The sequence below is a fragment of the Schistocerca piceifrons genome, chromosome 3 (assembly GCF_021461385.2).
Source record: "Schistocerca piceifrons isolate TAMUIC-IGC-003096 chromosome 3, iqSchPice1.1, whole genome shotgun sequence".
Classification (NCBI taxonomy): domain Eukaryota; kingdom Metazoa; phylum Arthropoda; class Insecta; order Orthoptera; family Acrididae; genus Schistocerca; species Schistocerca piceifrons.
Genome location: NC_060140.1, coordinates 479,525,326 through 479,550,947, shown reverse-complemented (window position 1 = coordinate 479,550,947; position 25,622 = coordinate 479,525,326). Strand labels below are relative to the sequence as shown.

Genomic DNA, 25,622 nt, shown 5'->3' with positions numbered 1-25,622 from the left:
GATAGTTATCACGTCCTGCAGGTTGAGAATCGATGGCGTACATCATGTGTCGCCAGTGTGTGTGTGTCAAAAAATTGTTTGGCGAGCTGTGTTCACCCAAGGAGAAAGCAGGATATGGTTCAACATGCATACACAACACAAACAGAATGGGCCACTGCAAACAGGAGACAGACTATACGATAAGCTACCTAATAACTTTAAAACAGTAAAAGACACTTCACAATTTAAAAAACCTGTTCATAAATATTTATTGCTAGTGTTATAGTATAGATGCATATCTTTAAACATAAAAATTTATTCCCCAATATTAAAAAAAGAATGAATGAATCGTTAAGCAAAAGTTTTATGTAAAAAATACTGGTTGAATTACTTGTGTTAAATATCATGTGTTTTCAATTGTAATAATATTAAGCCTTAATCAATGTAAATATTCATGTATGATTTAAAAATTTGTATTGTAGATCACAGTAATTTGTCCAATATCATGTTGTAATCCTTGTACAACAAATAATTAAAAAGACCAATAAAAATGAAACGAAATGAATTGAAATTAAACAACGTTAGTCAACAATATGGAGCCGCTAAATCGCATTAATAACAGAACACTGCAGACCAGAGTGGAACAGAATCACAGTGGACCAGTATATACAAATAGAAGTCTTGAGCCGATATGTTTATCGGAAAAAAATTATTTCCTACGGTAGAATTACAACAAACATTCGAAAATAAATACCGGTGAAATTTTATGTGGGTGTTGTGTTACCTCAAATATTTTGAAACGATTTTGAATGCATAATCATCAACAGCATTATTATGTTAATTTAGAAACTGGTAAGGGCTTATCGCACGCCCCCTTCCCCTTTCTCCCAAATCCCTTGTCACCCGAATTACAGAACTGTTCAGCTGTGGGGCCCCTGACAGGGGAGAGTCTGCCTGTGTGTGGCAGGTGGATATAATACTGGTGACTTTTTGTGCTCCTTGAATTGTTTGCACACACATTTATCCGCAAATATGAACATTATAATAGTTGCCTTTCTTTGGGTTAGAACTACGATTGATGTTTTGATTAGTAAGTTAAATTTGCCACTTCAGTTTGTTATCAAATATATCCTCGTACCTATTCGACGGAATAGTCGCTGGTCAACAAGAATTGTGAATCATACTGCCCCCATGGAAACGAGAAGGCCAGGTGTCCGTGTTTTTCCCTTCTGGACTAATAAGTTTTATCGGTGAGGAAGGGTTTCCGCAGCAGGGAAAAGGTGCACGTGTTGTTTTTCAACGTTATCAGATAATTCTTTATGTTCTACGGTGATGTTTGTTGGGTAGGTTGTAACACGCACCTTAATACCGTTTCATCCCATTGCATTTACTAGCAACACAAAGAATTACTCGCTTTATTATTACAAATTTCAAATGCTCTACCTGTATCGTCCACTTACTCTGCCCGCCGGAGTGACAGAATTCAGGCTGTAAAATGTTAACTCTAACGGCTGGAAATTCCACAATTAATAAAATGTTCCGGGCTGTCCAGTGAGAATTATTGTCGAATAATTTAAAACGATAATGGTAGTATACTGCTCCCAGTTATCCAATATCCATAGTTGCGCAGGCTATCTCTAATTGGGTAGGAGAGCACCAACAGCATGTCATTCACAGGGAATGAAGCAGTTATTATTGAAATGGGCATAATTCTATGCCTGTACACAACTAAAGCATTAAAGGTACGCTAATGCTTAGTATTTTAGTTTTCTGAAATGATGAAGCAGTTCGGAAAGGTTTTGGGCAGTTTTGTCAGCGAATCACTTTTCCTTCAGTGAGAAATTCGGAAAATACGGTGTACCAGGAAGAGACACGTTGTGCAAGGTATGTCCTTTTCGCATTGTTGTGCCACAGGAAGAAAAACATACTCATGAGATGGCATACTTCATGTCCACATAACAGTGTGACTTACAGTATTTCTGTGAATTTCATATGATAGGATGCTATACCTCTTATTTGTTGATTGGACAGTTTTGACAATTTAATGATTATTACCGATAATACAAGTACTCTGCTGGTAGCTTAGTCTCCTATATATCTTCTTAAGGCACAGTGTCTATTTCAGCATCCGTTTGAAGGCTCATTCGTCATATACGCACAACCAAGAGTTGCAGCTAGCATTATGGATGGCCTACAGGGTTGTTTGATCATTTCTTTGTTGATAAATTATCTGTTACAATGGCGGGTCTCTCTCTCTCTCAGAACTTTTATAGACTGAGAAAAGTTACACAGCTGTTCATTTTATGTTATTTTTCAGGGGAGCTACACATTCAAAGATAGTGCTATATAATGGCCAAGGTGAAAAACTGGCAGAATGCGGTGGGCCAGGGGTCAACCACTGGGTGAGTGTATGAGTTGTTTTATACAAACCTAAAATTTCTTCTCCTGCATTTAATAAATTGAAAGGAGAAAGAACATTCTGATTCTCAAGATAGTCATTTTTCTTTCCTTGGTCCTGTATAGCTACATACTTTCTCTAGTTGTGCTTATCCATCATCACACAAAAAGAAAATGCTCATGTTTTCAAATGTCTCCTTTCCATATATCCTGTATGATAATTTTTGTCGTATGACTGGAGTAGTAGTGTTCATCATTCAACACTTTTTATTGTTCATTACAGTTATGTTGTAACAACTTCAGCCTTCATCTTTATAAAAAAGAAGTGGACATAAGATGAAAGCTCAGCTAAGACATTTTCTACTAAGATGATAAAAGCATTTAATTCACAGAGGTATAGAAGGGATGGCTATTACTTATGTTTCAGAGATACAACTCCCAGCACAGCCAATAGAAACACACATAAATAATTAAATAATAGCACACTCCCTAAGTTCATTTCAGGAAATAAAAAAACCAAATAGTTGAGGGAGATATGGGAGTGAATTGGGTTTGGGAGGGGTAAGATGGGCAGTAGGTCACTTAGAACACAAGTTCAAGAGAAATTTATTTATTTACTTAGTCATATGATGTATTTAAGTTGATACATGTTGTAACATTACATATAGGCCTTGACATTTTGATTATACAATAACAGCTTTCTGCAACTTAGTGCATTTATAGCACAGATTTCAGCATAGTACATATATGATATTCTACAGTGTATTCAGCTCTTTATCACAGTACATGAATATTTCCCTTACATTTAAAATTATGTACATACATTTTTATTGATTTTTTTAATTGACTGATGGTTACTTCCTATCAATTTTTTTAGTTTTCTTTGCAGTACTTAGTAAACTCACTTGCACAATGAAATGGATTTTTCCCTAGTATATATCTGTGTTCTTAAAGATGTTAATTTTATTTATTGTGCTGATACTGTTTGGAAGTCAGCTGATTAGGTACATCCCCATATATGTTACACTTCTCTCGTAGCAACTTGTCCTGTGTTGGATTGCTCTCAGTTCCCAACAGTTTCTCATTCCATGTTGATGCAGCTCTTCATTTTTCTTAAAATATCTAATGTTTTCCTTAGTGTGTGCCAGTATTTTATGTATATAAGTATTTGTTACTGTTAAAATGTCTAGCCGTTTAAATTTTGATCTGGTGCTTTTTTTGTTGTTTCGCATTTGTCATAATGTGTATAGCACTTTTAAGTATGATGAGTATCGTCTTCATATGTAGTGAGCTTCACCATAGTTCTGTTCGAAATAACAATATTGATTCAAAGTGTGCAAAGTAAAATATTTTGAGAATTCTGCAATACTTACTGTTATTGGCTGACTTCTGTAGTGCATAGCAGCTGGAATTTAATTTACTGTTTATGCTGTTGGTGTGCTCTGTGCATGTTTATTTATTATCAACATGGAGACACGCAAATTTAGACATGGTACTTGTTCAAGTTTGTATCCCTCGATTTTTAATACTAACTTATTATCTTGTGGTCAATTGTTTTAAAGCTCATAATGTTTGTCGTTTTGTAACTTATTATCAGTTTATTATTTCTAAACCAGTTTTCTAGTTTGCATAATACACTTTCTGCTTCATATGTAACTTTGTCTAGATGAATTCCCATACTGAAATGTTTTTATCATCCACAAATAGTATTCATCTTTATTAAGTTTCCTCCAGTAGGTCATTATTATATATATATCAGGAACAGCAGTGGCCTAAGACACTGTGGCATGCCTTTCTGGATCATCCCCATGTCTGAGTGGTATTTATTTCTCTCCTCATCTGTTATTTTTACTTTTTGGTATCTGTTCACTGAGTAGTGTTTTATAAGATTGAATGAATTGCCTCTCACCCCACAGAATTTTAATTTTTCAAGGAGAATGTTGTGATTAACTAGGTCAAAAGCTTTTGATAGATCACAGAATAGTCCAATTATTGATTTCTCCCTGTTTGTAGTACATAGTCAACAAGTTCTTGTGTTGCTGAGGTAGTGGATATATATGTTTTTGAAACTCATATTTACTTCTGGCTGTGATATTCTGTGATGGGGAAAAGCTTATTAATCTGTTTTACAGAATGTGTTCAAAGATTTTAGGTATTACTGGTATAATACTAACAGGTCTGCAGTTTTCAGGTTCTGTAGTGTCATCTTTTTTGTACAGTGATAGCCCTAACAATTTTTAAACTATCTGGATAGTCTACCTGTGATTGCTTCATGAATCATCCTGGTCAAGTATTTAATAATGAATTTGGATGAGAATTCAATAATCTTATTTGAGATATTGTGGATGTCATGGGTCTTTGCGTTTTTCAAATTGTTTATGATATTGTTATTTCATCTTCCCTCATCAGATATAGGTATCTAAAATTTCATAGTGGATGTCTTTATTTCATTAAATTATTCATAGCACTTGTTGTTGGAGTTTACATATCCTTTATCAGATTTTTACACACATTTATGTAGTAGCCATTAAATGCTTGGGCTGTAGTTTCTGGGTTTCACTGTAGCGAATTTTCCCATCTGATTTCTTTGGGATTATTATTTTTATATGTTGCCTTTCCTGTTTCTGAATTGATGGTCATCCACTCTGTTTTTGCCTTGTTGTCTGTGTTTATTGTCCTATTTAATGTCCATTTTCTTTACATATTTTATTACTTTAGTCCAGCTTCTTTTATATTCCTTATAATACCATTTTAAATGCCAGTGGTTAGTTGGAGATGATCTCTCTGCTTGCAGTTGTCTGGTAAAGAAAGTATTTGAGCTGATCGCCCAATTTCCATCTGAAGAAAGAGAACAAGAAGTGTTCTATCACTCTACAGTTCCATAATACACTTTAAATTAGTAATTACCAGAAATTTCTGTGTGGAACATAGACAACGGAAGGACTATTTCTGATTGATTGTCATTACACCTAATAGAAATGAAGAATTCTGAAGTGATGCTGGAGTGGCTAGGGGAAGTAGTAGATTATTAGTTGAGTCACAGATAAGGGAAACATTAGTCAGAACTATTGAAACATTGCTCTGGGGGTCATAAATTTGACAGATCAGTGAAGGATACAGATTGCAGATCATGTATTAACAGAGTTGATTTTTCTTCATTATATTGCTAAAATTAGAGCTGCTTTTGATGGCAGGAAGGAAAGAAACGGTAAAGGTAGTTTGTGAGTGTGGTGAACTGAGATCAGATACAAAATAGGCTTAGAAATTTCATTATTTACACTAAAGACATAACAACTCTCCTGTCTTCCTACAATTTCAGTGCAAGTATCTACAAGAAAAACACCACTAAAATGGAACAAAAAGCAAATACAGATTGCAAAAAATCTTAGTTACTGAATTGCAAATCAGGCTGTCATAGATACTCATTAAAATGCTAGCTTATGGAACAAGAGTTTCCTTTTGTGTGGCAAAATAAATGAGGAGGTTGGAAGAAGTAAGACTAATCAAGGATAACATAAAAGCTGTACTCAGCTCTACGTCAAGGGAGATGTAGCTGGACAGTATGAATCGATAACCAACACTGGTATGGTTGTAATATGTGAAATTTGAAGCCATGCGCAATTAAAAATGTCAGGTGGATAAATTTGCAAGTCAGAGATAAGTTTAACGTAGAATGTCAACAATGTAGGAAATGACAGATTGCTACTTACCGTAAAGAACACGTCAGGTTGCAGACAGGCACAATTAAAGCACACTTGCATAAGCTTTCAGCCACAGCCTTCCTCAGTAAAAAAAACACACACACACACACACACACACACACACACACACACACACACACACGCAAGCAAGACACCTCACACACACGTGACCTCCAACTCCAGCATCTTGGGCCAGAATGCAACATCATATGGGTGGCAAGCAGCAAGCTGGAGGGGGTGGGGAAGGGTAAGGGATAGCAGTGTACAGGTGGAGAGAGAGAGAGAGAGAGAGAGAGAGAGAGAGAGAGAGAGAGACAAACGCTGTCTGGTGGAGTGTGCAGGGACTAGACTGCCAACAGGCACAGTATCAGGAGGTTGTGGGGCAGTGAGGTGGGGGAAAAAAAGGAGCAAACAAAGAGAGAAGTGAGGAAAGACAGGTGTGTGCATTGGCATAGGGCTGCAAATAACAGGGTGGGAGATGAGAATGGGGAGGAGATGATAGGACAGAGGGGTTGTGGAAATTGTTGGGTGGAGGCCATTTATCTTGGTGGACAGCTGGTTGATAGTCATACCAAAAAAAAAAAAAAGCCTGCGTAGTGATTGCAGCAGAGCTGGTAAATGACATGGCGGCTTTCACATGTGATTCAGCAATGGATCTTCCTCTGGGATACGATCCGTGTGGCAAGGGATTGGGATTGGCATACGGATGGACTAGTATGTTGTGAAGGTTGAGTGGATGACAGAACACCACTTTAGGAGGGGTGGGAAGTATCTTGGGTATGATGCCCATAATTTCAGGCCACAATGATAGGTAATAAAAGGCCTGATGAAGGATGTGGTTCAGTCGTTCCAGTCCGGGGTGGTACTACATGATGAAGGGGACACTCCTTTGTGGCTGGTTCTTGGGGTTGGTGGGAGGATTGGGGGTTTGAGGGGAAATGGTGTGGGAGATCTGTTAGCAGACTAGGTCTGGTGGATAGTGCCTGTTTGTAAAGGCCCTGGTGAGACCCTCAGCATACTGAGCAAGGAAATTATTGTCACTGCAGACATGCCTTAATTGTGCCTGTCTGCAGCTTGACTAGTTCTTGAGTAGCAGTCTGTTTTTTACTGCATTGTTGATATTCCTGCCTGGAAATCCTGTTGGTTTGTTTAACATAGAATGTTTGTGATTACATAAAGAAAGAAATTGTTATTAATTCATGGGCAAATGTCAAATAACGTTTGAATGTCTTGTTTCAGCTATTTGGAATGGCTGAGTGTGAGAAGCGTATCAATGGAATGGTAGAAGAAGCAAAGGCAGCTGCAAAACTTCCTATTGATAAACCTTTGGCATCTCTGGTAAGATAATATTATCATCTCAATGAAGCTTTACTGAAGGAAAAAGAAAGAACTACTGTGTACCATCTTATAAGATTGTCATATTATCGAAGATGCAAACCCTAAATCTTAGAAGTAGCTGTATAGAAACAGAGAACTGGAAGTATGTGTTTCTTATTTGAATCTAAAATATTGCCAGTAATCACCTGATAGTATAAGCAACCAATGAATTAATAAATATTGCAGTAGTTGTTAACATTCTCATTGAGGTATGTTAAATTTAATTAGTTATAACTTTTGCATGTAGCAATCTGGCTGGAGCAATATGTAAAATAAAGGCTACCACTCACCTATAGTGGATTTATGTGTGGAGAACAGTAGCACTTAATAGAAAATGTCATTCACACTCATTTTTGAGTACTATCTGTTTTCCTAACAATAGTATGTGCGCACACACACACACACACACACACACACACACACACACACACACACACACACATACACATTTTGTCTTGCTGAGGCCAAGGGAGTCTGTGTTTGTGTGGGTGTGTGTTTGCATGTTTCTACTACAGCTAGAAAAAGAGTTAGTGCTTGAAAGTTAGTGTGAATACCTTTTCTTGTTAAATGGTACTGTGCTCCATGCATTGATCCACTATAGGTGAGTAGTTGCCTTTCCCTTAGTTTACGTTTTGCAAATGTAACATGTATGTTAACGTGGTATGTCACTGCAGTAAATATTAGAAGTCCTGTGACACAGAATTCAGTGAGTGAATACTAACAGTTACATATTAGTAAAACCTGTAACTTTCCATGGGACAGCTTTGCTTCAAGTTTTCAAAGTATGTGGCATCTTGTTGAGCCACATCTGCTCATTTAATCTGTGGATTAACAATGAGCTGTCTGAATATCTGTGGAGGAATGGCAACCCGTTCTTCTTCTTGAAGAACTGATACCAGAGTGAAGTGAAGTTGGACACTGAGGTCTGGAGTGAAGTCGGCATTCTAGACTATCCCAAAGGTGTTCTGTAGGGTCTACTTTGTGGTCCTGAGCAGGCCAGTCCATGTGCACAAACCATTGCCTCACAGATGCTGTTTTATAATAGTGTGCACTGTCATGCTGATACAGATGATCATCTTTTCGGAAGTTTTCCTTTGTAGTACACAGTACACAATGCTGTAAAATGCATTCACATTCATCTGCATTTAGCATTTTCTCAAGCACAATAAAGGGACCACACACTAACCACAAAAAACACTGCCATACAGTAAAACTGTCTCCTCTGTACTTTGCTATTAGCACTATGCTTAGTGGCAGGTACATTCTCCAGGAATTCTCCAAACCCTTCCATTGGATTGTCACAGGGTATAGAATGATTCATCAGTCAAAATCACTCATTTTCAGTCATGCACTGTTCAGTGGCATTGCACTTTACACCATCTTAAGTGTCTCAACAGAAATTTGTGGCTTATGAGAGGCTTCTCAGCATCATTCTCCTTGTAAAATGTAAACTTTCACTGCTAGAGTTGTCACAATTAATAAAATATTCTGGGCTGTTATGCCATGGTCTAAGGGATTTTGCTTCAAAACCTGACATTTCGTTGCCATCTGTGGAGGACATTATCAAGAGGAGTCCTAGCTTTATTGAATGTTAGATTCACGTCCTGGCTTGCTAATGTCTACAGCAAAATTCCACTTGTGCGAGCTTCCGTGCAGTGGCATGACATCACATGTTTGAATACACGAGCCCAACTGGCTGTTGTCTATTGTCGTCGTCCGCTTTTACTGTGATCCCTTAGTGGAAGACAGGTACACATCTTCTTCAGCACCGGAATCCAAATTTAATTCAATTTCACGCCCTCCTCCTTCGTAATAAAATTCCTGGGGTGTTTCACAATCTCTATAGCATCTCTGTATAGCCGTTTGTGTTATCCATTTGTGGCTGCCAGTATTTGAGTCCAGTCAAAATGAATGTGGTGGTCTCCTGGCTGTAAAGCATGTTGCGCAACAGCTGATCTGTCAAACTCCCCTCTTCTGCAATTGCCCTTGTGCTTGATACAGAATTAAAACATCTCTCCACTGCATTGCTCAAAAATGGTTATTCATTCGCTGAAGTGAAAACAGCATTAAGACCACCAGGTAGAAATCATAGTGATGCTCAAGCCCCAGCAAAATCGAAAGTTTTCCTGCCATTCATTAAGGACGTGACTGACTGCATAGGAAAAATCTTGAGAAAGCGGAACATCGCAGTAATTTACACATCCCCACGGAAGATATAAGCTCATCTAAAATTGGCCAAGGATGCTCACCAACTGCTGAAAAAAGCTGGAATGTATAGGATTCTGTGTAGTTGTGGGTATAGGATTCTGTGTAGTTGTGGGGAGGTGTATGTGGGTACCCAAAAAGAATTGTCAAAAAGTGACTCGAAGAGCAAAAGGGCAGTTGCAGAAGAGGGGAGACTGACAGATCAGCTGTTGTGAAACATGCTTTACAGCCAGGAGACCATCACATTCATTTTGACCGGACTCAAATACTGGCAGCCCCAAGCAGATACTACAAATGGCTATACAGAGAGGCCACGGAGATTGGTCAGTAGTGACTACGGTGTGAATCGGATGTTCAATAAAACTATGATCCCCCTTGAAAATGTCCTCCGCAGATGGGACGAAATGTCAGGTTTTGAAGTGAAATCCCTTAGACCACAGCATAATAGCCTGGAATATTTTATTAACTGTGTCATTGTTCTCCTTTCACACAGGTACTGTGCTTGTTGGACTGATGTTAGCACATTGGAGCTTGTGAGTGATTCCTTCTTCTGATTTTATGTGATTGTTTACAACTACCCTCCTCAGTGGTCACTGTCAATACATAAGGTCTGCTTGGTCTTGATTTATCTGTGGTTGTTCCTTCGCATTTCCACTTGACAGTCACACCACCAACATCACCTTGGGCAGATTTATAAGATTTGAAGTGTTCCTGATGGTTCTGTAACGTGACATCCACGTTTGAAGTCATCAACTTCTCCTAACCAGCCCATTCTGCTGTTACTGCTTCTCTGTTGGCAACACAATATTCCCTGCTTTCTTTTTTACTAACAGGTCCTCTTCTTCTTATCTAAGTGACCAGTTATTAGGGTTATAAATTTTAGGTGTTAGATAGTATATGTTTATCACTGCATTTGTTTACACAAAATAAGACAGTATTGACATTGCCTTTTGAGCACTTGCTCTTTCTTTAGCAAATGTGCACACATTCACACACACACAAACATGCAGACATCCAAACTTACACACCCACAGCTGCGGCAGTAGTGTTATTTAATGTAATAAACACTGAGAATACAGGATATATTTATTCACAATATCTCTGGAGTTACACTAACAGCATTAATGTTTCATAGGGAATGAGCCTCAGTGGTTGTGAACAAGAGGAGACCAATAAACAGCTGGAAGATGAGCTCCATGAACTATATCCAAACCTCAGCAGCCACTATGTTGTCTGTAGTGACACTGTTGGCTCAATTGCAGCAGCTCATCGCCATGGTAAAAAATAAAGGAATCAAAATTAAATCTTCAGTCCTACTTTTTTTAGCTATAAAATGAGTAGAGAGAAAGAAAAACAGAATTAGCTGTAAGAACTGGTACATATGAACCTGTATATCCATTGTTTTTGACTGAGAAATACTACACCTTTAGTTTAAGTTTATCTTTCTTATTCATATTGCACAAAAAAATTTATTTCCAGCAAAACACTTGGTAAAATGTTTCATTACCACACTGTAATGGGATTTATGACAAATAAAATTATTACACAGCTTCTGAAAACAATCAACATGAATTTTAGAAATAGAGGGAGGATTGAAATTAAATTTAGCACTGTAGCTTTGACACCCCAGCCTGTCAAGACAGCAGTGGAATTTTATTTTTTACCTGTTGTGAATAGATATGTTATATAATCCTTCTGGCAGTACTTGCAATCATTCACATTGGACTCCTGTGTGAAGTCAGTTCAGAGTTTTCCTTGTGGGAATAGGCAAGTAACAATGCAGTAGTTCTTACGTAAGTAGTATGATATGTCATTGATTCTTGAATCTCCATTTTTGAAGTATTGTGGCTCCTTGATTTTCTTACTGACTTGTAGTTCATACTAAGGAACTGTGGCATGGATGGAATATTGATGCAGCTGGTCATGGTCATGAGAAGTGTGCTTTGCATCTGTCAGTTGTGTGTTTCTTTCTGTCGTCATAGAATTTCTATATTATGATTGCTGGTCTAAGGCCAGCAAGAAATAAGAAGGTGTAGGGTTTGTCTTGATACATACAGTAATGATATATACCACATGGCTGAGTGCTACATCAACTTGCTTTTTATGGGATGATACCATACAGTAACAGCATAGGCAGCTGTAAAGTGCCAAGCCTGATGTACTGAGGGTATCGTCAGTTAATTCTTGTGTGTTCATCTTGCTTCTCATCTTAAGTCAATGTATCATGAATGTCAGAAATCTGTCCAAGGTTTCTCAAAGTTATTTAGAGCAGAAATTGTGTTCTAGGTACTCATCATGCCACAATATATATTCAGCAGTTCATATGCTTCACTATTTCACATTTTTCAAAAGAGGAATGTAAACAAGGATCTTTGATAGGTTAACCTCCAAGAAGTTCTTCATGGTATTTGACAGTTCACCTGGCGTAGATATCATGTTCTGTTCCGCATCCTTGAAATTCCTATCTTGTTCATCTGTGGCAGCATTGTCGTAAAATAAAATAAGGAGCCTTGCTAGTCCATTAATATGGTAGTCATCAGGATATACATTATATAAGACTATTCTGAGTACACTTGCTTTGAGAGTATACCTTCAATATTCAGCACCTATTTTTCTTTCCTTCCATCTCATTTTCTTTGACTTTTTCCATATTTGTTCTCCCCCATTTTCTCTCCACAGAAGACTATCTTAAACCTTACAATTCTGAAGAAAGTCTACAGAGACCAATGTAAGATAAACATCCTTTTGTCAATTGATGAAGTTTTTACATTTGTTGGTTGTGATTCACTGTATCATAGATTGCAGACACTGCTTCTGTTGATCTGTCTGCCATCTCCAACCACAGAGTACTGATTTAAATTTGGTGGATATAGGATGAGCTTTTTATTCATAGTTACAGAGCTCATAAGAATCATCTTTTCCACTTCTATCATCGTGGTAATGTGCCATGCGAGGGACCCAGATTCAATTACCAGCCAGATTGGAGATTTTCTCCAGTCGAGGACTGGGTGTTGTGTTGTCTTCATCATCATTTCATCTGCATCGACATGCAAGTCGCTGAAGTGGCATAACTAAAATGACGTGCACCTGGTGGCTGAGCTCTGTGCAGATAGGTTTCCTGGCCTAGCCATATGCATTATCATTATCATATGTGTTCAATAAATACAAATATCTCATGTTCTTGAGCTACATAAATGATTTTTCCTGGGAGACTGAAGATCTTTTCAAAAACCGTAATGCTTGCTGATGACACTAGTCTGTTGATAAAGGGCCCAAACGTGGCCATATCAGACACAGCCAGGACAATAATGGAACATGTTTACAACTGGTTAACAGCAAACAGCATAAACCTTAATCTTAAAGAGACTCATAGTATACAACTCCAAACAGACAAAATTGACATGCAGATACTGGAAGTTGAGATTATTTGGCCCACATTGGATGAGTCTCCATGTCTGAGGTCCCAAGGCATCCAGATGGTTATTAAGCTAAGGAGCACCAGCACCCAGATAAGTTAACCAGACAGCTCAATTGTGCCTGCTTTGCACTTAAAAATATCCATTGTTGTGTTAGCCTGCAGATGGGGTTATCAGCATGTATTCACTTAGTACAGTCCTATGGCATAATCAATTGGAGCAGTTCAACTAATGTCATAAAAGTATTTATTGTAAGAGATATAGTATACAGCTGATTATGGAATATCTTGCAGGAACCTAGGGAGACTGACACTTATGCATGGACAGATGAACCCACTGGATAGCGGCATGTGTTAACGTGCCACTTCCCGGATTCAGATTAATGATGAGAGCCAGTGAGCCAGCCAGCCTGCTTATTATTTGTAGGTGTTTTCCCACCCGATTAGTTGAACACCAGGCTGGTATGCATGTCCCACTTCAGTTATACATTTCACAAATATTTTCTAAATGTTCATTTCACATGGGATAACAGTAGACACAGACAGGTGGGGTACACAAATTCCATAATTCCATCCTTGGAGGGGAAGGGGGGGGGGCAGGAAGGATATCTGTTCACCCTCTACCACTAAGATTACTGTATGAACAAATTAACATGCTGACCCTGTGAATATACAGAATAAAGTCTAAGAAAAATAATAAAAAAATGTATGTGAACAGATGAGTCACAGCATGATGACAACCTGCTTAATAGCATGTTGAACCACATTTGGAATGTAACACAGCAGCAATTCTGCATGACATGAATTCAACAAGTCCTTGGTTGATTTCCTGACATATGCAGTGCTAGATATTTCTGCACAGGTGACACAGTTCCCATAAATTACTGGTCAGTGGTTTGTGGGTGTAGAGCTGATGGCCTCTTGCAATCATGAATCTGGTGGCCAAGATATCAGTGTGAGTTCACTATCATGCTCATCAACCATTGTAGCATGATCATGGCATTATGTCATGGACATTTATCCTGCTGAAAGATGCCTTAGCTGTTAGAGAAGACATAGAAGGCAAAGGGATGCAGGTAGCCCACAACAGTGTCCATGTAATCCACCGTTGTTGTGCTGGTTCAGTTACTACTACAGGTCAATTGAAAGCCAAGGTGAATGTCCCTCACAGCATGATACTACCACTCACTGTCCTGTCTTGTGGTGATGTGCATGTTTTGAGCATGTGGATATGACACTCAACCTGGTGTAACAAAAATTTTATATGATGTGAAATGTTTCCTTTGGTCCGCACTCCAATCTCAGTGATCCAATGCCATTGCAGATATATTGACTATGTTTTTGGGCCAACATGGGGATGGTATCCCATGTTCAACAATGTGTCTGAACATTGTGCTCTAAAACAATTGTATCTGCACCAGCATTATCCTCTGTCATCAGATCCCCCACAGGTTGCCACTTACCCTGCTTTACAGAATGAGAAAGCCTCTGACTTAAAAGTTCTGTGATGAGGTGCAGATGTCCATCACCTTCTTGCCTACTTGTAGTTTCACCGTCCTTCACCAACATTCCATAGATGCTTACAACAATAGCAGGTGAACAGCTGACAGCTTCTTCTATTGCGAGATGCTTGTTCGCACGCCCTGAGTCATACTATTTGCTCTTTCTCGAGGTTGATCATTTTAGTGTATTTCCCCATTTGTGGTCCTCAACATTACATGAATGATGAATGATGCCCAATTCCTCTCTGCTACATACTATAAATGAAATGTATCTAACAACTGGAGACCTCAGTTCATTCTTAGTGTCCATGGTGAATAGTTTTGTGTCTTATTTGTGTATTTATTTGTTCAATAAAGTACAGTCTACCATACTGTCTCATAACTCGTTTATATTGTACCCACACCATACTTGACTCCCATAGTGGTGATCCCAAAAATTTATGACAGCCATGTATGAGGTAATTTTCATGCCGACACAGCTATTACACAAGGACAGTGCAACCCTCGTGTAACCATTGTGTGCAGAAATTCGCACATCACGCTTATAGTTTCCATTCTGGACAGTGTGTGGTTCTCGCCCGACTCTCCGACCATGTGCAGCGATCAATTCTGCAAGTGATGTGCTGCAATGGTGTACTTCGACTTTTGAAAATAATGCCAAACAGTTGAAAGCAATAAACAGTCTGCCTTGGGACCTTTTAGAGTATGGATACCACACCATGGTTGTCTTAGCAGCAGGATTGCAAATTTCCATCCAGTGCCAATACCGGTTATGTGGGATCCAGCAGACCCAATGGAGCACACCCACTGAGCATAGTTGCTAGTGGCTCAGTTCCTCAAGTTCCCTCTGCTATCACAATATAAGAGGGATGGTGGCAGTGGCTCAGTACACTTGCATTTGGAGCCACATTGCTACAACACTTTGTTTGTGCTTCTTTCTTGTGACTCGATAGCTGGACTTATTTCGTGTTGCATCATATGTAATGAGTCTTTGTATGTTTGGAGAAATACAAATTAAGTAAATCTTCTATTTGTTGTGTTAACTTGTTCATTAATTATTTCTGCGCCTGTTCAGCTTTCCTATGATGACAGTTGCCACACCACTCTGTAGCCCACCTTTCCTTACCGCTGTGTACAGTTTTTTACACAAAATTCTGACCCTGCAAAAATACTTTGCAGCTGCTGAACTGTAATAGTCTGACAGCCTGTATTTGCTTTCATTTACCGTGGACATTGTGTCTTCCAAATCACGCATGAATTTGTCCATCCCGCCTTTGCTTCCGTCAGCTGTCTGGATTTCGAACACTGGCACCACACCATGTACGGATGTGGAACATAGTGAGTTTCACCTCGACCCACCTCAAGCCTGGTCGACGATTGTCAACAAACCATTTGTAATGACTGGACTCACAAATGAACAATTACATCGACAACTTTCCACCAAACACTGACAATTCACTCATATCATTGACAACAACACCGATAGCCATGTGCCACAGAATCAGCCTAGCTTGCTTCCTTCCCATCAGCTGCTGAGCTTGACAGACCATGCCTGATTACTTCTGACTCTGACGTCACTGTGCCAAGCCGGAGCAATGACCTTCATGGACATCAACAAACCCCCACTTCTTGCCATCCACGTCGTGCCTGCGCAGGACACTGCAGAGTATGCTGTGCACACACCTGTTCAGCACATTGCCATCTTCAACAAGTTCATCTGTTCCGAAGACTTCTAGTCACCTTAATGTTCTGTACAGCAGCAGATCTTCACTCACTCTACCGACAATGACTGCTACCAGATTTCGCATACCAATTACACACATAAACATGATCTTCTCATTGACTTGTACTCTAATGAGTGTTCCACAGAGCTTTCGACTCTGCTGGTCCCACTTCTGAGAGCTGTGTTTCCAAACACACTGCCTGCCTCTTCACCTCAGATGAACCACCTTTTGGCAAATATCAGTTCCAACATCCATCTTCTACTACTTGGTGGCACATCGACAAACACGAAACCTACGGCACTGCAACTACGTGCTGACAGCTCGTTGATTACAGTACATGGATCCATGACCTGGACACGACAATGGTCACTGTCTCCCCACCTCACATGGACTTTCTCTGTTAAGGACATCATTAAGCCAGACCTAGCGATGGATCTTTTATGCCAGTTCTACCTCATGGGCTGCTGCATCCCAGGTCCTTTCACCCTGGGGCCTCCAGCTCTAGTTGGTACATCAGCTATTGAAGACAAAAAACAGGGAGACAAACACATATCCATTGACACACTCATGGAGTGTGCCTTCCTCAGATGACAAGCTCTTGGCGGTTTACAACACTACTCTGACTGCTTTATGCTGACACACTTTGTAAAGAGAACATGTTGCTTCTGAAATATAATAACAACATTTCCTCTGGTCCCTGCAATGGTGCATGAGCAGCTAGCTCGTACCCTTGACACACAGCCGTCATGATGACAAGAGTGGGAGTGCACGGTAGGCCCTGGTCCCACTAACCAGTCACACCCATCCAAAGTCTGATGCCCATTCATCGTTCCACCCAGCATCCATGCTGTCACTGACCCTTCACACATGGAGAAGCACACACGACAGTACACTGCACCCGGCTTGCCACCCAACTAGCCTCTCACTGGCATCATCCAGCATGTGCCTCCAGCTGTACAACTCGCTGTTACCACGTCTCTTCTGTGTGACTCCCCACTACACAGCTCAGCTCGCTCTCTGCCAATCTTCACATAACAACACTGACCTCACCACGTATGTTCACCTGGTTCCATGTTCAACTATTACACACCTACAATAGTTTGATAAAATGCTTTAGGATGCCATATTCAGGACACGTTGGTGGAACTGAACACAACACTACACCTTTTTGACTACATTCAATTGCGCAATTCACCTTCAACTGTCACTAACAACTTTGGTGCCTCTTCACTATAGGAATTCATCACAACGTTGGGATGCTGCAATTGAAACACCACCCACACCGTCTTCAGCAATCATCTGAAACACATTGGTATCCTGCGTTCCTGCCTGCCAACAGCCCCTGCTCTGCCTCGGATGACCTCTGTGGAGACCTTGTCCATCGAAGTTAGTTCCAGCAAATAAATTAGCCACTCACATCAGCTGCACTTCCCCGTCAACAAATGCCACCAATTTGATCAAATCAAAGTCTCTCTGGCATGTGACATCAGTCGTCACCAAATCCCCACCCCCATCTATTCCTCATACCACTGGTATCGTGTAGAGACATCGGACACTTCCTGTGTCCGCTACAACAATACCATCTGTTCAGCGCTCATGCCATGCTCATTGCAACTTTGAGAAATGGTCCAGTCATGTCTCACAAAGGTACCAGCCCTGACACAATTGGTTACATGCATCTGCGCAGCATCACTTCGAAAAGAGGCCCAGTTTTGTCTCGCAAAAATGCCAGCAAGGTATACACATCTGTACCCATCATGTCAACAATCGCAGACCCCACTCTCATTTTCCCTTCCATGCTCTGCACACTGAGCACACATTACTGATGTACTATAAGTGGAATATCTGTGACTTGGTAAGAGACTTCAGTTGATTCTTAGCATCCACATGTGTGTCCATGTTTGTGTCCTGTGCGTGCATTTGTCCAGTAAAGTGTAAGTCTAATGTACCATTTTGTACCTCATTTCTATTGTATCCAAACCATACATGATTTCCACAAAAACATTGTCCACATTTGCTATGTGTGCCTATGTAGAGTTCACAATGTAGTTTTATATTGTGGTATAAAAATTTATAACAGCTTACTGGCAGACATCAGGCAGGGAATTGAAAATCCCCAGATATTAAAAATCAAGTTAGTTAATTAGTTTCACATTCCATGGATCATTTGCAAGTCATTCTACATACACATCACAAATTAATTTTTAATTATACCTGCTTACTGAGCATTTATAAAGGCATTTTCCAGACGTGAATTAGTAATTCCTATCCACCATATTTTACACATTACAGTAGTAGAAATTCTTCTATGGAAGAGGGAATAGATGTAGTTGTCAAGGAGAATGAATCATGCTACATACACATTGCAAATTAATTTTTAAATGTTGCTAGATGCTGAACATTTATAAATGTGTGTTTTTTCCAGATGTGAGTTAATAATTCCTACCCATAACATTTTACACATTACAGTATCAGTAATTCTTCTGTGGAATAAAAGGAGTTGTCAAGAAGAAACTTCTTCAGTTTCTTTTCAAATTTTATTTTACTATCTGTCAGACAAGTTATATCACTGGGCAAGCTATCAAAAATTTTAGTTGTAGCATTGTGCACACCTTTTTGTGCTAAAGACAACGTAAATTCAGAGTAATGAATGTCATTTTTCCTTCTGGTATTTTAATTATATACTTCACTGTTCCTTTTGAACTGCAGTGGATTATTTATAACAAACTTCATGAGGGAATAAATGCACTGTGATTCAGTAGTCAGAATGTGCAACTCTTTAAACAGATGCCTACAAGATAATCATAGGTCTGCACAACACGTTATTCTTACAGCACTTTTTGAGCAATGAAGATTTTCTTTCTTGAAGATGAGTTACCCAGAACATTAATGAGTGAAAATATGCAAAATCAGCCTACTGACTGGTCTCTCCTCAAGATTTGCAATGATTCTATGTGCAAATGTGGCAGAATTAATTTGTTTTAGGTGTTCCAAAATATGCTTTTTCCACTTTAAATTCTCATCAACATGGGCACCTAATAATTTTGAAGTTTCTACCCGATTTATTATTTCCTAAACATGTGTTACCCTTATCACTGATGTAGTACTCCTACATGTGCAGAACTGAATATGCTGTGTCTTTTGAAAATTGAAGGTAATAACATTTGTGGAAAAACAGTCAGTGGTACTTTTATAAACATTGTTTACTATTTCTCCTGTTTCTGCTTAGATTAATTATGATACTAGTGTCATTTGCAAAAAGAACTAATTCTGCTTCATGTATATTAAGTGAAAGATCAATATGAGGAACCATGGAAGACCTAAAATGGAGCTTTGGGTACCCAATACATGATTCCTTCCCATTAGTTTAATGTCTCTGGTCTACGTTCAAGTTTCTGCATTCTTTTGGTCGGACATGATATTATCCATTGGTTGGGTGTACCGTAAATTCCAAAAAAACTTAATTTATGTTGGAGAATGGTGTGATTCACACAGTCAAATGCCTTAAATAGGTCACAGAAAATACCAACTGACACTATTTTATTATTTAATGCTTGTAAAATTTGGAGAGTTTACATGCAAATGGCATTCTCAGTAGAAAAACATTTCTGAAATCCAAACTGTGATTTGCTGAAAATATTATTGTTTCTTGGGTGGAACGCTATTCTAGAATACCTTCAAAAAATTTGTAAAATGTGAAACAGGTTGGTAGTTAATGACATCTCTCTCTTACCACCTTTTTTATGGATTGGTTTGACAGTGGCATTTGTCTCCCTGGAAAAATGCTTTGAGTTAGTGATGCACTGCATATTTCAGATAAGAGAGGGCTTATTATATGGGAACAAATCTTTAGTATTCTATTGGAAACACCATCAAAATCAGAAGAGTTTTTATTTTTGAGAGAATATTTAATTTTCTTAATTTTGGATGGAGAAGTTGGTGATTCATTCATATGATTGAATTCTGTGGAGTTACTTTTTAAGCATACTGCTGTAATTTTTCTCTTGAACTGTTTGTCCCAATAATTTCTACTACATTTAAAAAATGGTTGTTAAATATGCTTGCTGTCTGTGGCTCATCATTATCTCATTAGCCACTCCTTCTAATTGTAATATCTAAACTCAGGACTGTAAATTCCACATATCCCTGATGTTTATATTAAACAGACATTGACTTTGGCATTATGTAGATATCTGATAGTGGTTTGTGTAAAACTGGAGAGCAGTTCTTCGTGATGAGAGACACCGTCTATAATTTTGTTATTACTTAAATGTGTTTCAACATTTTGTGCTACCTTCAGTGGTTTTTTTTTTTTTCTTCTGAAAATTATTTGTTGCATGCTAACCTCTCATGTAGGTTATATGAATTTTTTAGCTAAAAGTATTTACATTCAGAAAGACACCAATTATGAAGTGTCAAATATTTTATGTTAGTTTACTTACAGTACACACTTAAGGTTTATATCACTGAGTTGAGGCATTATATGTCTTTCGCGTTTGCTGTGCTTAAAGATTTAGGTCTTGGATACTAAATTTGGAAATAATATGATTATATATTTGTTCCTATACCCAGCTGACACTGTTAGCCGTTTATACTGGTGGTCTTGTATGTACAATACATTCTACAGCCTGTTATCTGTAAACAATGAAACTTTTCCTATTTTCCTATTTTTGGTTCATTTTAGTCTGACAATCGCTATATGCCATGTCATTTAGCATATTACTTACATTTTTTTATGTCCTTGCTTATCTGTTGCATGATCTATTAGAGCACTTATTTCTTTTGCTGTTTTTGTCATTTATTATTGTTGCACAAACACATTTAATATAATTTATTGCAAAGCACAAGGCTTCAGATGCTGTTTCACTTGTTGTTATAGGTATGTGGTGTTTGTTGGCCTGTTGATTTTTTGGTTCAAGCTGTTACTAGTTTTAAGAATTTTTAGATAACTTCTTATGTTCTGTTATTAGGTGATGACAAAAAATTGTGGGGGAGCTATTACTTTTTATTGCTCTGAGATGTTTTGTGTATCTGGTTCTAAAATTCCTACATGTTTGGCCCACATATACAAATTGACAACAATTACAAATTGCTTAACAGATACCAGATTTGGTACATTTATCAGTGTTGGTGGTTTGCCTTCAAAATCTATTCTGTATTGTGTTGTTAGTTTGATATGCTGTGTTGAGACTTTGCCTCTTTTTTGTGTGTTGCCCACCTTGAGTGTAACTTTATTGTTGTACGTCTTTACCTGTCATTTTATATATAAAATCAAAGATGAGGTGACTTACCGAACGAAAGCGCTGGCAGGTCGATAGACACACAAACAAACACAAACATACACACAAAATTCAAGCTTTCGCAACAAACTGTTGCCTCATCAGGAAAGAGGGAAGGAGAGGGGAAGACGAAAGGAAGTGGGTTTTAAGGGAGAGGGTAAGGAGTCATTCCAATCCCGGGAGCGGAAAGACTTACCTTAGGGGGAAAAAAGGACAGGTATACACTCGCACACACGCACATATCCATCCACACATACAGACACAAGCAGACATACTTCTGCCAGTAAAGCTGTGAGGACCAGGCGTGAGTCGTGCTTCGGTAGCTCAGATGGTAGAGCACTTCCTCGCGAAAGGCAAAGGTCCCGAGTTCGAGTCTCGGTCGGGCACATAGTTTTAATCTGCCAGGAAGTTTCATATCAGTGCACACTCCGCTGCAGAGTGAAAATTTCATTCTGGATTTTATTTTGTACTGCTTTGGTTTTAAAATTTTGTCAAAGATTTGGTTTTCTGTGTGATTCGTGAATATCTCGGCAAAGAGGCGAGGGATTGTGGATCTCATAGGTAGTCATTGTTGTTGAGAGTAAAACTTGTTGCTGAAGAAAATAGTTTTGTTTTCTGATGAGCATGATTGTGACTGATATCCCTTATATGTTTGTTGCCAGTGTTGCAGATGTTGTCCCATAATGTTGACAGAGTCTTCTGTTGGAATGTGTATATACATGGAAATTTTTTCAGATGAGATTAATGTTACTGTGTTTGTTATGTTCCATTTCTTATTCCATCTGTTAGTTCACTTGAGTTCTTTAGGCTTCTGTTTTCTGTGTATTTATATATTGTGTGTAGCAAACGTGTGTAATTGTTTGACTAAACAGTTGGTTGCTGCTTCGGTGAAGTTGAACATAGATCTTTTTAGGATGTCCGGTTTGTGAATTTTATGTAATGATTTCAGAGTTGGGCTTTGTAATTTTTATGTATCATTCTTTGAGTGTGTGTCTGTGTGAAGATTGTTTCAATGTTTTTCAGAGTTTTCTGCACATTTCCTTGGTATCTGTTTTTTGGATCACTTGTTAGTTCTGTAATGTTGTTACTATGGATGAATTGTAATGTCTTGTCAAAGTATTTTGTCTCCTTCTTGATTCCAACTGTGTTGCCCTTTCAGCCTGCTTTAGCTTTTCACTAGTCGTCTGTTGGTCTTTTCTTCGGTTGTGTTTGTGTTTTACAAGGGACAATCAGAAATGACTTAAAATTGTGTTTCTTTATAAATACCGCTCAAACTATGGGCCATCTCCTAGGATGTTGAACTGATTCTAGTGTACAATACAGATGCTAGATGGCAGTTGTGAATACCATGTGTAGTGAAAGGATAGTATTTGTTGGCTATTAAGTAGAGAAAGCTATTGACAAGATAGACTACCATGGACAGCATAGTTTTTGTGGAAAGAAAGAGTCAAAACATCAGCTATTTATAAACTTTTAATTGTGGTTTGTGGTCAGGAAGCTCGTGCACAAATGACTGTTTACAGTTGGATCACTGGGTTCAATAGTGGAAGGAATTTGCAATGTAGATGGATGATCAGTACTCACTTTCTTTCATACAGTCTCTGGAGAACATTGAGGTTGTGTCAATGGCAGTGTGCACTGTGACACCCTTACATGACTTGGAGATAGGATTCAGCAAAGATGACAAGGAAAGTGGCCAAAAGAAGCTCTCCTCCAGCATGACAATGCATGGTCCTACACCAGCAATGCCACTGATTTCACTTTTATGCCACACCCATAATATTCACCAAATCTCACTCCCTATTATTATACTTCATTTGATAATATGAAGGACTAGCTGTAAAGTAAGAGGTTTGGCAACCATGAAGAATTAGATGCTGCTGCTGTCCATGAGTGGGTGCCTGGTACCCTGAAACAGTGGTTCTACAACACAATAGTGAAGTTTCCAGGAAGGTGGCAGTGGCGTATTGACATAGGTGGGTAGTATATTGAAAGATCTCATGTATGTTGACCCATGGTCATTAATAAAGAAGGTAAAAGAACCTTCTTCTTCTTCTTCTTGCGTTACGGCCTCTGTAGGACATGGGTTACCCCTTTGTGGACTGCATTTTCCTCTTCTTCTCCCAGAACCTCTTCATTCTTTCTCTTCTTCTCTCACGCTCTTCTTCCGGGATCTTCAGCGTCCATTTCTCCTGTCGGCTCCACTGGTGACACTCTAATCTTTTCCTGTATTCTTCTCTGTCATTTATCTCCGGCATATTGGTTGGTGTATATTTGTTCCTCCAATTTTCCTTTCCTTCGACCTTGATCCCCAATTCCAAACAGTCCTTCCAAAGTTCAACAACCCACTTGGTTCCTGTTTTCCCCCTTGTCCTCCCTGTTGTTTCCCACACTCTCTCCATCATTCTATCCATACTCATCGTAACTACATGTCCAGCAAACTTTACCATTTTGAGTCTGATTTCCCTGGATATTGTTCTCATGTTCCGGTACAATTCTTCCCTAGGTCTTCGCATCCACCTCTCTCCACCTCTTTTGGGACCTAGTATTTTTCTCAGTATTTTTCTCTCTTCTTTTTCTAGTTGTTCTGCCCAATTTCTTCCTAGTGTCATCGTCTCAGCAGCATATAATACTGCATTCCTCACCATTGCCTTGTAGTGGCTTATTTTTGCCTCTGTGGATATATTCTTTTTATTGTATATCTCTCTCATCATGCAGAAGGCTGACCTCATCTTCTTTATCCGCTCTGTTATTCCCTCCTTGCTCCTGTTCCTTCCTGGTATAAAATCAACCAGGTATTTAAATTTGTCCACCATTTGCACTGTGCCTTCCGGTGTTTCCCAGTCTGCTGTGGTATTTAATGTCTTTGTCTTGTTATAGGCGATCCTCAGTCCCACCTTTCTGGCTACTTTACTTAAGTTGTCGAGTTGGGTCTTTGCGTCTTCTTCTATCTCGCTTACTATTGCTATGTCATCTGTAAAGGCTAGGCAGTTCACTTGAGCCCTGTTGTCCTTTTTGTCTACCACATGGGTCTTTGGTATCCCCATTTCCTCGTTTATTGCTCTGCACTGCCTGATCACTTTGTCCAGTGCTATGTTGAACAACAATGGTGACAATCCATCTCCCTGTTTAACACCAGTCTTGATCTAAAATTCTTCTGACAGTGCTCTTCTGAATCTCACCCTTGCTTTTGTGTCTGTCAGAATTTCTTTTATGAGTTCTTGTGAAGTTCCATCAAGTCCTCTGTTCTTCAGGATCCTAACGAGAGTCTGTCTGTTGATGGAGTCATATGCCTTTGTGAAGTCCACTAAGGTTATTACTGTCTTTTTGATTTTTAAGGCCCTATGTTCTGTCAGTTGCTTCAGGATAAATATCTGTTTTATACAACCTCTTCCCTTCCTGAATCCCACTTGGCAGTTGCCAACTGTACTTTCAACCTGTTCTTCTACTCTCTTGAGCAATAGTTTTGACAGCACCTTGTATCCGACCTCTAGTAGTGATATTCTCTCTTGTCCCCCTTCTTATGTATTGGTACTACAATTGCATTCTTCCACCATTCTGGCAACTTCTTTGTTCTCCAGATCTGGTGAATTATGTTGGTCATGTTGTGTATTGCTTTGTCGCCTCCCCACTTTATCATCTCATCTGCTATACAATCTTCTCGAGTTACCTTATTATTCTTTAGATTACTTATGGCATGTGTGACTTCATTCCTGGTTGGAAGGCGTGGCTCTCTCTCTTCTGTGTCAGTCCCCAGTTCCTGCTCTTCTTCAGGTGGTTCACAGTTCAGCAGGTCGTGAAAGGTATAAGAACCTATTACATTAAATCGTTCTTGAACGCTCCTTGTATTTTGTGGTTGTTTTGCTGTCTCTGATTATGTGTTTTTACTTCTTTGGCATCTACTTTTCTGGTCAGATCTGCATTGAATTAAAGTGTGTTCAGTCTTTCCTGTTGCTTTATGATGTGTTCGGTTTCTCTTATGAACTCATCTATTATTTTGTGGGATGCCACAGTGTTTGTTTTATGTTTAGGACCCTTTTCAA

At 38.9% G+C, this 25,622-nt stretch overlaps 1 protein-coding gene across 3 annotated transcripts in view; it reads left to right on the top strand.

Moving 5' to 3' along the window:
* The window catches only part of LOC124789700 (N-acetyl-D-glucosamine kinase), a 195,234-nt gene that overhangs the window by 132,229 nt on the left and 37,383 nt on the right, over positions 1-25,622 (top strand). Inside the window, exons 1-4 of one of the 3 annotated variants that reach the window (XM_047257150.1) lie at positions 939-1,069; positions 2,297-2,381; positions 7,317-7,415; positions 10,795-10,936. In XM_047257150.1, the coding sequence (XP_047113106.1) occupies positions 7,326-7,415; positions 10,795-10,936 (232 nt within the window). In that variant the 5' untranslated portion in view covers positions 939-1,069; positions 2,297-2,381; positions 7,317-7,325. Of the gene's footprint in view, positions 1-938; positions 1,070-1,240; positions 1,323-2,296; positions 2,382-7,316; positions 7,416-10,794; positions 10,937-25,622 lie in introns of those variants that run through there. The other 2 variants (XM_047257149.1, XM_047257148.1) reach the window with 2 other exon arrangements.